The sequence below is a fragment of the Myotis brandtii genome, unplaced genomic scaffold, assembly GCF_000412655.1.
Source record: "Myotis brandtii unplaced genomic scaffold, ASM41265v1 scaffold82, whole genome shotgun sequence".
Taxonomy (NCBI): domain Eukaryota; kingdom Metazoa; phylum Chordata; class Mammalia; order Chiroptera; family Vespertilionidae; genus Myotis; species Myotis brandtii.
This window is the reverse complement of record NW_005371324.1, coordinates 8843067-8855925: the sequence shown is the minus strand read 5'-3', so window position 1 is coordinate 8855925 and position 12859 is coordinate 8843067. Positions and strand designations below refer to the sequence as shown.

Genomic DNA, 12859 nt, shown 5'->3' with positions numbered 1-12859 from the left:
ATTAATATAAAATTTTATCTTAACATGAACATTAATCCTTTTATAACTTCATTAAATTAAGATACAATTTTTATCAAATTATATCCACTAAGCCTATAATTACAGTCATATTTCAAACAGCTTTTGAACTATTTAAATAATGAGATGTTTATAGTAGACATATGTACAAGACCTTGAACAATTAGGACCCATTTTAAACTGACAATAAATTCAGCTTTATATATACATTTTTTAAATTCAAGCTTTTATCAGAATAAAATTGGCTTTTATTCCAAATAACATAAATATTAAGAGTGTTGTCATTTGTGGCAGTACCATAAATGTGTCCTAAAAGAAATAATATTTTTATTATCTGATTGCTAACCCATTTTTTTTCTTTTTTCATTGAAGAACAATTTACATATAATATTATATTAGTTTCAGGTGTGAAATATAATTATTTAATATTTGTATAATTGCTAAATCATCACCACAATAAGTCTAGTTACTATCCATCATCATACCTCCTTACAATTTTCTTTCCTGTGATGAGGACTTTTAAGATTCACTCTCGGAGATGTCAGCAAGATGGCGGCATAGGTAAACACCGGAGACTGCTGCCGCAAACAACCACTTCAAAAATACAACTAAAAGACGGAACAGACATCACCCAGAACCACAGGAAGGCTGGCTGAGGAGAGACTCTTCAACTAGAAGGAAAAATAACAGCACACCGAGGCTCAGAGGAGGCGCAGTGTGGAAAATACTCAGGTGCGGAGGTGCGCGCGCAAAGCGGGCTGGTGGCTGAGAGCGCGGTTGTCGTTTTCGGTCAGGGGGGAGTCTCAGACTCTGAGCTCCAGATACGGGCGAATCGCTGGGGACTCGGACCCAAACGGGAGAAGCGGGAGTGTCTGGCATCAGTTGGAAGGCAGCTTTCCCTCCGAGGTTTGCAGCGGTTCCGGGGGTTCTGAGAAGCAGAGCCTCTGGGAACAGGACTGAGGGCACCATAACGGCTCCCTCCGCCCGCCCTGTTGAGCCCGCCCCGCCCAAGCCCTGCGCAGAGCCATTTGCCGGATCGCCTCAGGCAAAGGCTAGATTAGCACCTCCCCAGAGGACAGAAGTTTTCCGCGGCAGACACAGCTGATTCACACAGCCAGTCGGCCTGGTGGTCAAATCCCTCTAGTATTAACTACAACAATCAAGGCTCAACTAGAACAAGACTGCGCACAAAGACCACTAGGGGGTGCACCAAGAAAGCATAAAAAATGCGGAGACAAAAAAACATGACAGAAATGGACGATATAGAGCTAAAAAACGCAATTTTGAGGGCTTGCAATAAACTTCTGGAGAGCCTCACGAAAACTAATGAGACCCTCGATGCTATGATAAAGAAACTAGAAATTAAGCATACACGCTCTGAAATAAAGAATATTACACCCAATAGCAGACCAGAGGAGCGCAAGAATCAAGCCAAAGATTTGAAATGCGAAGAAGCAAAAAACACCCAACCGGAAAAGCAAAATGAAAAAAGAATCCGAAAATACGAAGATAGTGTAAGGAGCCTCTGGGACAGCTTCAAGCGTACCAACATCAGAATAATAGGGGTGCCAGAAGATGAGAGACAGCAAGATATTGAAAACCTATTTGAAGAAATAATGGCAGAAAACTTCCCCCACCTGGTGAAAGAAATGGACTTACAGGTCCAAGAAGCGCAGAGAACCCCAAACAAAAGGAATCCAAAGAGGACCACACCAAGACACATCATAATTAAAATGCCAAGAGCAAAAGACAAAGAGAGAATCTTAAAAGCAGCAAGAGAAAGAGACTCAATTACCTACAAGGGAATACCCATACGACTGTCAGCTGATTTCTCAACAGAAACTTTGCAGGCCAGAAGGGAATGGCAAGAAATATTCAAAGTGATGAATACCAAGAACCTACAACCAAGATTACTTTATCCAGCAAAGCTATCATTCAGAATTGAAGGTCAGATAAAGAGCTTCACAGATAAGGAAAAGCTAAAGGAGTTCATCACCACTAAAATTAATATAAAATTTTATCTTAACATGAACATTAATCCTTTTATAACTTCATTAAATTAAGATACAATTTTTATCAAATTATATCCACTAAGCCTATAATTACAGTCATATTTCAAACAGCTTTTGAACTATTTAAATAATGAGATGTTTATAGTAGACATATGTACAAGACCTTGAACAATTAGGACCCATTTTAAACTGACAATAAATTCAGCTTTATATATACATTTTTTAAATTCAAGCTTTTATCAGAATAAAATTGGCTTTTATTCCAAATAACATAAATATTAAGAGTGTTGTCATTTGTGGCAGTACCATAAATGTGTCCTAAAAGAAATAATATTTTTATTATCTGATTGCTAACCCATTTTTTTCTTTTTTCATTGAAGAACAATTTACATATAATATTATATTAGTTTCAGGTGTGAAATATAATTATTTAATATTTGTATAATTGCTAAATCATCACCACAATAAGTCTAGTTACTATCCATCATCATACCTCCTTACAATTTTCTTTCCTGTGATGAGGACTTTTAAGATTCACTCTCTTAGCAACTTTTAAATATGAACATCATGTTATATATTACATTCCCATGACTTATTTATTTTATAATTAGAAGTTTGAACCTTTTGATCTCTTCAGCCAATTCACCCAGCCCAGATCCCTCTTCCCCTCTGGCAATCACCAATCAGTTCTCTGTATCTGTAAACTTGTGTGTGTTTTTTCTGTTTTGCTTTGGTTTGATTAATTTTTAGATCCAACATATAAGTGAAATCATATGATATTTGTCTTTCTTTTATCACTTTTATCCACTGATTTTGACTTGGTCAATAAAATTTGATATATTTGGTTAACATATGTACTACACAATAACAATCTAGTAACATAATATTGATCCAGCTCTTAAATCTGAAATTCTTAGGGTCTGATATGTGCCAAAGAGACAACTTTTCCAATCAATACTCATATGGGTACTTGGTCTGTACCACAGAAGTAAAGTATTTCCCTCCTTGCAATATAAGTGTCTTTGGCTTGATGACTAAGAACCTATGCCAATGTAAAATATTCTCTACTACAACTTAAATATAAATTAGCTAAAGAGGAGCAAAGGGATCCAATTGCCTCATAATAAAACTTAGAGCCATGAAGATAAAGAGAATTTCCAACCCTTGGATGCTTTTATTCATGGGTCATTTTGGGTTCTGGTGGGATGGATAATTCAAGTAATAAGATGCAATTTATGTACAAATCAAGATTAAGGAAATGGATTAAGAAGGTTAATCTGAACATAGACCTATAAACCAGGAGGTCAGGTTTTGATTCCAGGTCAGGTCACATGCCTGGGTTGTGGGCTTAATCCCCAGTAGGGGTCATGCAGGCGGTAGCTGATCAATGATTCTCTCTCACCATTGATGTTTCTATCTCTCTCCCCCTCTCCCTTCCTCTCTGAAATCAATAAAAAATATTTTTTTAAAAAAAGGTTAATCTGCATATGTTAAAGTTTTAAAATCAATTCAATTCAATTGATATACACAGTTATGTGCATTCCACTATAGAGATAACAGAGGTGACTAAGACCTGATCCCTGCCCTTCCATAACCTCGTGGTGACTTGTTAAGTTACTGGTAAGACCAAAGCACTGTGGAATGTGAGCATTTACAGTGGATGTATAGTGACAACATGGAGATGAGTATTGAGCCTTCTTTGCCAAACTAGCTTAAAGGGAAATAAGATTCAAGGTGATGTGCTTTTTATGAAAGAGGCATTTGTCAAGAAGATATGTGCAAGTTGACTCTGGGAAAACAATGAAGATATATTCCTCTAAAATGAGAGGAGGGTGGAAGACATATAGAAAAATAAACAACAAATGAGAAGAAGGGAAGTTACATCTCTGATCAAAAATTTTTAGAATTCTTACATTGTTCTCATTCTTCTGGACCTTCTAGGTCCTGACATCTAAACAGTCATGACACCAGACAGAAGTTAAAAGTGTAGTTACAACTAAATACAGAAATTAAGCTATATGATGTGACCCAACTAGGTTAAAAAATTAAGTCCACCACTATTCAACATGTGTTTTAGTTAACACAGCTATAAAAATGCATTTTTATCTGATAAGGTGTTGGGAGAATTGAAAGAAATATGCATATATAATGTTAGTATAAGGCCTAACCCAGAGCAAGTGCCAAATAATCAGTAACTGCTGTTATCATTGCCATGGTTGTTACTGTTGTTGTCATAATCATTATTGAGATACAAAGCATCATCTTTAAGGAAAGGAATAGCTCAGTCATCAGCTAGAGAATAATCACATACAAGTATCCTCCCTAATCCAGTACAGATTCTGTAAATGTACCAAGTCTTTTGTGGCTGACCTCCTAAACACTCAACGGCAATACAGGAAAGTGAGAGAGCCCGTAACTCATTGTCCTTACACTGAATTTCAAAAAATGAGCTGTTCATATTCAAACTAAGAAAGCTGTATGCAATATAATTCCTAAGAAACTCATCTCTGCACTGAACATATATAAATAAGCCTGTCCACCTGCACTAGAATCAAGATGAAAAGCCATTAAAGAAAAACAGGAAAGAATATTATACGTGAATGCATTAAAAAATAAACAAACTCATTAACTTCCATAATTATAAAATTCAACAAGTTCTAATATTTTATTTTATTAGCAGATTGGAAGAAAGGAAAAATTTCAAATATTCATAAGTAGATGAGTTAATTAGGTTATTTATCACCATGTTCCCATAACAATAATATTAAAGTATACTGTAAGCAATGAATAATGTGGTCATTACACATTTTCCTTAAGCCAAAAAACCAACAGAGCATTTTTTAAAATATACTTTATTGATTTTTTACAGAGAGGAAGGGAGAGGGATAGAGAGTTAGAAACATTGATGAGAGAGAAACATCCATCAGCTGCCTTCTGCACACTCCCTACTGGGGATGTGCCCACAACCAAGGTACATGCCCTTGACTGGAATCGAACCTGGGACCCTTCAGTCCACAGGCCGATGCTCCATCCACTGAGCCAAACTGGTTAGGGCCAACAGAGCATTTTTACTAGAGGAGAATAATATTGTTTTCTACTGTCCAGGAAATATTTCTAAAGTAGGTAATAATTAGTATAAAGCCTTCCTCTCTTCCCCTCACCTTTGGGACTATTGTACATATTTTAAATATTTTGTATATAAAATATAATTTCCCCCCTCCCTCCAAAAAAACATTCACATAAACCTCTTATTCTATATTTAATAGTGATATTTTCCAAATGTTACTAAGATGTAGATCTGAATTTTTAAAGTTGCTTTTAGTGGTTTCAATGGAGAAGGGGTAAGAAAATAAAGAAAAACTAAAATTAACTGAGGCTATTGTTATAGCACAATATAATGTAGTACTTAGATAGAATCTAGATACTAAATTCAGGCTGCCTGGGTTGAAATCTTAGATCTGCTATTCAATAGTTTTATGAGCTTAGGCAAATAGCCTAAAGTCTCTGCATCTCTATTTTTACCCCTACTACATGCGAATAAAAACCAGCAAGGTTGTTATAAATATTAAATAAATTAAAGCATTTAGCATTGTACCTGGCTCATAGCATGGATACAAATAAAGCTTAGCTCTTTTAACTATATGCTAGATACTACTTCTGTACATTATTAGCACACTTAACCACTTTAAATATCCTATACAGTTGTTATTTCTTCTCAATCAATAAGGACAGTTAGATTCACTACAATAATAACCACAAACTTTCTGTAACTTGAAAAAACTATGTTCATTTCTCACTTATGCTTCACTGCGGGTTCAAGTGGACTCCCAAAGCATGTCATCTATGCATTTCTGCTCAGCAATCCAGACTACTTCTCTGCTACATGTGCTTCCATAATGACTGTGACAGAATGGAGGGCACTAAGCATTGAAGCACTGACACGCCTTATTCCTCTAAGGGCCATAGCTAAGCTAATCACATAACCATGCTGATGTGGGGAAATTCTATCTTCTCCTGTGCTCAGAAGTAGAGGAGAACAGATATTGCTGAACAATAATACCCATCACAACCCGAATTTTATAATCCTATTTTATGATTATTTGAGGCAAGGTGCAGTTCAAAGAGTGGAGCCAACATTTTAACCAACAAATCAGATTTTCTCCACAAATAATGATCCTCAACCTTTTTCTTCACTCACCAAAACAGGCTATCTGACAAATTTCCATTGGTAAGTAATAGTGGCAAACTTTATTCAGCCTTGATAAGGGGAGAGTTGTGAGGAAGGCTAAGCCAGGGCATTTGTGGTTAGAAAAGCACTTAACTCTCAATTGAGAATCAATGAAGCTCTATAAAAATAAGAAAAAGTGTAGAGAAAGCAAAGTGAGATTAGTGCAAAAGTAGACTTTTCTAAGCTCCAATACTTTCACTTAGTTATTTAGCTAATAGTCAATAATACTGATTATATGTTCCTCCAGCTCCTAATTTTATCAATCTATCATACTAAATTTTTTTTGCAAATACCTATATTGGTCATGTCCACAGAAGATACTTAGCATTCTGTCTTTATTCTTAATCTTCCCGTTTATTTTACTTAACTGATGTATCCATTTAGGAGAGAAATCTTGAAAGATTATACCTTGGAGATGTTATTCTAACATCAAAACCTAAGGAGAAGGTGCTCCGATTGTCCAGTGTTAGCTCTGAAGTCAAACACCTACAAGACTAGTTGCTCTTCTCCCACTTAGAGCAATTTGTATTTTAAATTAATAAAATTCACTATTTAATACTTAAAAGTCATAAATGAAACTCTAACTTAGGATTTGAAAGAGTTTCTTTTTTAGCTATTCTAAGCTGTCAACTGGACTATTTCAAACTCAAAACTTCAACTTCAACTTCCCTAGATATTATAATAGTACCTCTTCTTGCTACATTAGTACACTATCTCTCACATCCGTTAGCCACAATGCCAGTGAAAGCAAATATAATTAAACCTTTTATAACAAGTTCTCTATCCGCATAGTTTAGATCAAGAAGTCGAGTTCCACGTTCAGATATGCTTCCTAAAACCATAATTTTAAGAGGTTACTACAACATTTATATATATATATTATCACAAAGATGCCTTGGTTTCCCACACGTTTCTCTTGCAAATGTAACACCACACTGAAAAGTAATGCTCTCCTTCATGAAGTTGCTGCTTTTTGCTTATGAAAGTGGAATTTTATTTTATTTCTTTTTTAAGAAGGAGGAAGAGGAGGAGAGGGAGGAAATGACTGGAACCACTGGATTTCTTTCTCAATGACAGTATGTGGCATGAACAAAGGAAAAGTAAGCCACCTTCCAGGAGGTGCTCAGAGCTTGGCTTTCCCCCACACCTGGTGGTGGATTGGTGGCAGCTGCTTGAATTTCCATTGTCCATTGATTGTGGCCTTTGTCAGGCAATCCATCCTTGCTTATGTAATTGCAGCATTCCTGCAGTTCGCTCTGTTCTGTCCTGAAGGCTCAGTTGCAGGACAGGCTGAGAAAATTAGATACAGCAGAGCAAAAAGCTGCTGACCTTCAGAAACAAAATGAGGCCCGTCTTTTACAACTGTTCTTTTTGATGAGCACTGTATTTCCAACAGGCCATTTTCATGCTGACCATGTGTCTTCTAAAAATATAATAATGTTATGTTTAAGTTTAGATATACCTATACTGTACATAATATTATGAATAAATTCATTTCCTGCAGTGGTTCTCAACCTTCCTAATGTCACGAACCTTTAATACAGTTCCTCATGTTGTGGTGACCCCCAACCATAAAATTATTTTCGTTGCTACTTCATAACTGTAATTTTGCTACTGTTATGAATCGTAATGTAAATATCTGATATGCTATATGTGTTTTCCGATGGTCGCAACCCACAGGTTGAGAACCGCTGCTAGAGTTTGTCAAAAAGGGGCAAGTCTTCATCCTTAGATAAAACTCTGACCTTCAAAAGAATTAAATATAACTATATAAAATCTGAAACATATAAAGGAAATTTCTCAGAATCTTACTAAGGCTTTAAAAAAGACTGAATTTCCCTAACAGTTGAATGTGCCTGAGTAATTGTTTGCCAAAGAACCAAAATTCAGTAGGGGAATTAAATTACTTCTGGTTATATAAAATTCACATTATATTTTATTTATTTTTTTTCCTTTTAAACAATGTCAAACTCATAGAAAAGTTCCAAGTACAAGATAAAGAAGTTTTCCCCTCTGAACAACTTACCAACATGTTGCCTGGCAACCTTAGAATAATTGAACAAATATTATTTCATCCCTTTCCCACGGTCTCTTCTTCCCTGTCAATCTCACCATCAAATGTTTAGCTATCTAGCTGAATAGCTATAACAGGAGCATATAGATCTGCTGAGTCGTTCTTTATTCCATCTTTTAAAGGTCCATCTTGTTTCTTTCATGAACTTCTAGTATCTAAAGAAAAATATAATAATAAGCCACAACGTTCAACTTGCAAAAACAGGGAGCCCTGCTGATGAGGAATAGTTTCAAATAAGCAAAATTCCCTTTATTCCTGTTTCACAGATTTTTTTTTCACTTCTGCCTTTAAACATGGGTTTCTCCTAAATGGGGCAGAGGAGAAAAGTAAAGAGAGTGAGGAAACTATCTTTTAGGGAACCTGGGCACCTTCACAATCTCTTATTCTATTTCCCTTAGGTCACTGTCAAATACATCCATGTGTTTACCTATCATCAGTTCACTCTGAAATGCACTGTTCTGGCTTTAGCCTTCATCTCTCCATTGATATCACATTATTAAAAGTCACTGATGATTTCTGAGTCAAAACTGATCTTTCAATCCTCAATAGCCTCAAAACAACTCTAAAGCCCATGACCTCTATGGACTTCCCCTACTTTTACCTCTCTTCTTTCTCATACTCCATGACACAAAAATACCCTACTCTTGCTTCTACTTCTTTGAACAAGTCCCAACCATTCCACAGTATTTTTCCTCCTCTTTGTCTCCCTACACTCAACATCCACCAGGCTTTAACTCGCATCTCTTTGCAATTTATAGTCAAAACCAAAATTCTACATCAATTCCCTCTTACATTTTCAACTGATTATCTTTAATTCCTCAATCAATTCCTCCACTTGGACTTTTGACAAATACTCTTGCAGTCACCACAACTTCTTTTCTTCCCTGCACCCCAGCCAGCCAGTCACTATGTCTAATTTTGCCTGGAACAGCAGCTACTCAGTTCCAGCCAAGTGTTACCACAGAAAAATGCTGACCCACTGCCCACAGATGGTCCGCTTTTTGTTTTCTTTTCAGGAGAAGTCCAAAATGTGACTTGCTAAAGGAAATTTAAATTTTAGATGAGATCTTCCAATGTTTAAATACTGATAACTAATTTTTATAAACAAACAAAAAATATCCAGCATCTGGATCAAACAAAACCTATCTGCAGTCTGTCAGATTGTGACTTATAGCCTGAGGATGAATGCAAATGCCTTAGCATGCTTTCTGAGTCTTCTTAAACCATCCTGAAACTACCTTCTGAATTCCATTACCAGTAATTCAAAATAACCACTACAAGCTAACTGTTTTTGTATACTATATATACTCCAAGCACACTTGGTTCTTTCATATCTCCATGCCTTTACCATGTTTGTTCCCCACATTAAAAAAAAATTTTTTTTTCCTTAAGTCCCGCTTTATGATCAGTTCAAAAGCTACCATTTCTCTGAAAACTTCCTGAACCACATCAGCTTATGAGACTATCTCTCCCATAGTCTAAAGACATTAATACCCAGTACTGTGTGCCAGGCACAGCCCTGGACATTTTATAAGCTCCCTTCCCCCACACAATCCTAAGAAATTGATACTAGCATTATGAAAATGTTGAAGAAAGCCCAAGGTAAGTGGCAGAGCTGGGGTTGTAACTTCACAGAAACTCCTTTAAACTTTTCTCCTTTCTGTCCAAGTCCACTCCCTTCCTTAATCATTAAGTCCTTAGGACATCACATTCTGTTCAGTATTAATGTGTCTTAAGAGCAAAGCCTCAGGTCTGTTGATCACAAAACAGAGTTTCCTTCAAAGTAAAGATAGCATCTTGACTTCATTGAGTTTCAGTCCCAGGCCCATGAACACAGAAAGACCCTACCCTAACTGGACCACAGCCTCAGGAAACCAGGCAGAACATCAGCACCTGACACAATGATCACTTCCTCCATTTCCTGGTCCCCGCCAATCAGTAGAACCAGGATCCCAACTCCTTTAACCACCATGATTAATGATTTTTCCCCTATATCACCCATGCCCTGGAAGCCATTGGGGAGCCAGATCTTTGAACATTAGTTTACCTGAGACTCCAAGCTTGGCACCATTTCCTCAACTAATACTTTACTTTCTTGGCTGCAAACTCCTCTTGTGTTTGATTGCGCTTTAATGTGCTCAAATAGACCCATTTAGTCTGGTAACAGGGTTGAACTAAAAGCTGCCTTGTTCTAGTGCAAAAAGAGTAGGACACTCATGTTTTAATCACATTATATGACATGCGTTGTGTGGGAGGAAAAAAAAATGTTCAAATCCTTAACACGACTCCTTAGACCACTAGGAATATGGCTCTCTTCTTCCATTTCTTGATAATTTCCCTGTCATTCCTTAAGCCTCAGTCACATTAGCCTGCTTTCAGTTTTATAGAACTTACTGAGCTATTATATAACTCAAGGCCTTTGCCAATGCTGTTTTCATAGTCTGGAATGGTCCTCCCCTCTTCTCACATCTAATCCTTATTATTCATTGTGAACCACTTTTAAAGATTTCCTCAAGACTCTGTTTTTTCAGTAGTGTTTGACTGAATAGTAGTGTTAGAATAATATTATTTGACTAAATAACATCATTCAGTTGTCGTCCTTTCTCCTCCATGTATGCTTGGCCACTGCCTCATGTTTGGCCCTTGTTTTTGTTTGGACTGTCCCAGTGACTTCTTGAGTTCTTTGCACTGTTATGGAAGAGATGGTCACATAAATCATTTCAGTACCATACGTTATGACAAAACTTTGAGAACACACTCTTAGGAGAGGAAATATTCTGTGTTTTGATCTAAGAAACACTAGGAGGGTTTCCTGCTCCTAAAATAATTGTGGTATGAGTGCAAAATACCTATTCTTCCTTTAACTTTTACAGGGTCTATTTCATTCAAATCAGGGTCTTAATTCTTTATTTAGTTAATCCTCATACTATTTCTACATTTATATATATGAAAATTGAAGCACAGAGAGATTAAGTAACATGCCTGGGAACACACAGCCAGTAACTGCAAAAGCCAGGACTCAAACCCAATATTCTGGTTCCAGCTCTCAATCATCATGATTCCCAAAAAGCAGGGGCCACGTATTACTCATTGGTGTATAGGTCATTGCCAGGCATGTAAAAGAGGATGAGTCAAACACTACCGTCAAAATAAGAACTGGAAGAGGAAAGGCATGCAAACATTTTCAAACAGGGATTCTAAAGGGAAAACCACGCAAACATTTTCAAACAGTAACACTACCGTCAAAATAAGAACTGGAAGAGGAAAGGCCCTCAGATTCTAAAGGGAAAACCATGCAAACATTTTCAAACAGGACAGGACAGGGTAGAGTGGCAACACAGATCAGCCCTGGTCCACTTACCCTTCCCCACTCCAGGTTCCCTGCCTTCAGCAAGGAGACATTTGTCAGATGCAAACCTGACCATGTCATTTTCCCCATCTCACTGCTGGGAACTTGGAAATGGGAAACCTTCTTGCAGTGCTTCTAAAACTTTTTCAGGAAACATTGCTCCCTAATGGCTGGCAGAGGAGAGCAACCACAGTCATACTGGTGAGGCGCATGTCCCAGAAAGTTAGCCACCACTCTCAGTCTAGCAAGTTGGTGTTTATTCTATAAAGTATCTCTGATTGTTGTAATATAAATAAAAAAGTGTTTATAACTACTTATAATTGCCGCTCTAGAAGAAAAGCCTTTGCTCCTACCATGATTTCTAGCACCACCTGGCCTCTATCTGCATTCTTTCTGGGCACTCCCATACTCCAGCTTCATACACAGAACAGGGCTATGGAGCTCCTGGCCATGACACATAAAACCCTTCCCGACCCAGCCCTGACTGACAGCCCCTCTCCCACCTCTTCAGCTAACACAATCAGAAGCAGTCCAATTTCAACCTGATTTCCAGCTCCTGGTCTTTAAGACTTAGGTACTTGAGGACTTTGAGAAGACATACCCACCCTCCCCAACCCTACTTGGGTGTGAATTTACTGATTGACTATCCCCTTCTCCCCACGCTACTTAGCCGTCTTTCCCTAGTTTAATAGAGTGCTTGCATTTGTTTACATGGCTTTCTCCCATGTTAGGCTGTGCTGTTCCTGGAGACAGGCCCTTGATTTAATCAGTTTAACACCCCAGTGCCAGTGCCGCGCAGAGCCCTGCCATACAGGTACATCTGTCTACAGGAAACTGGACTCATAATAGATAACCGAATTCCTCAAGAGTAGGCAAAGAAAGCTGTGAAACTGAAATTAAACACAAACTGAAGGGTCTGAGCACACATCTCCAGTCTCGATTTCCACTCCTAATAGAACTCCAGGTTCCCCGTGCAGGGGACGTCGAGGCCAGAGATCCGGGTGGGCAAAGGAGTCACTCACCAGCTGGTGGAAGGGTGTCTGTTCTCCAGCGTTTTGGTCCAGGGCTTGTACCAGCTGATCTGCTCCGCGGCTTTGCCCCAGAACCCATCGGGGTCCGCCACAGAGGCTGCGAAGTGGGTCTTGTACTCGCCGCCACCGCCCGAGGAAAGCGCGCGG

At 37.9% G+C, this 12859-nt stretch overlaps 1 protein-coding gene across 1 annotated transcript in view; it reads right to left on the bottom strand.

Annotated features, from left to right (window-relative positions):
• Nucleotides 1–12855, bottom strand: part of ACSS3 (acyl-CoA synthetase short-chain family member 3) — a gene marked incomplete at its 5' end in the record, with an annotated part of 171505 nt that extends 158650 nt beyond the window's left edge. Inside the window, one exon of the mRNA XM_005884178.2 lies at nucleotides 12704–12855. Coding sequence (XP_005884240.1) covers nucleotides 12704–12855 — 152 coding nt within the window. The remainder of the gene's footprint in view (nucleotides 1–12703) is intronic.
• Between the last annotated feature and the right edge of the window lie 4 nt (nucleotides 12856–12859).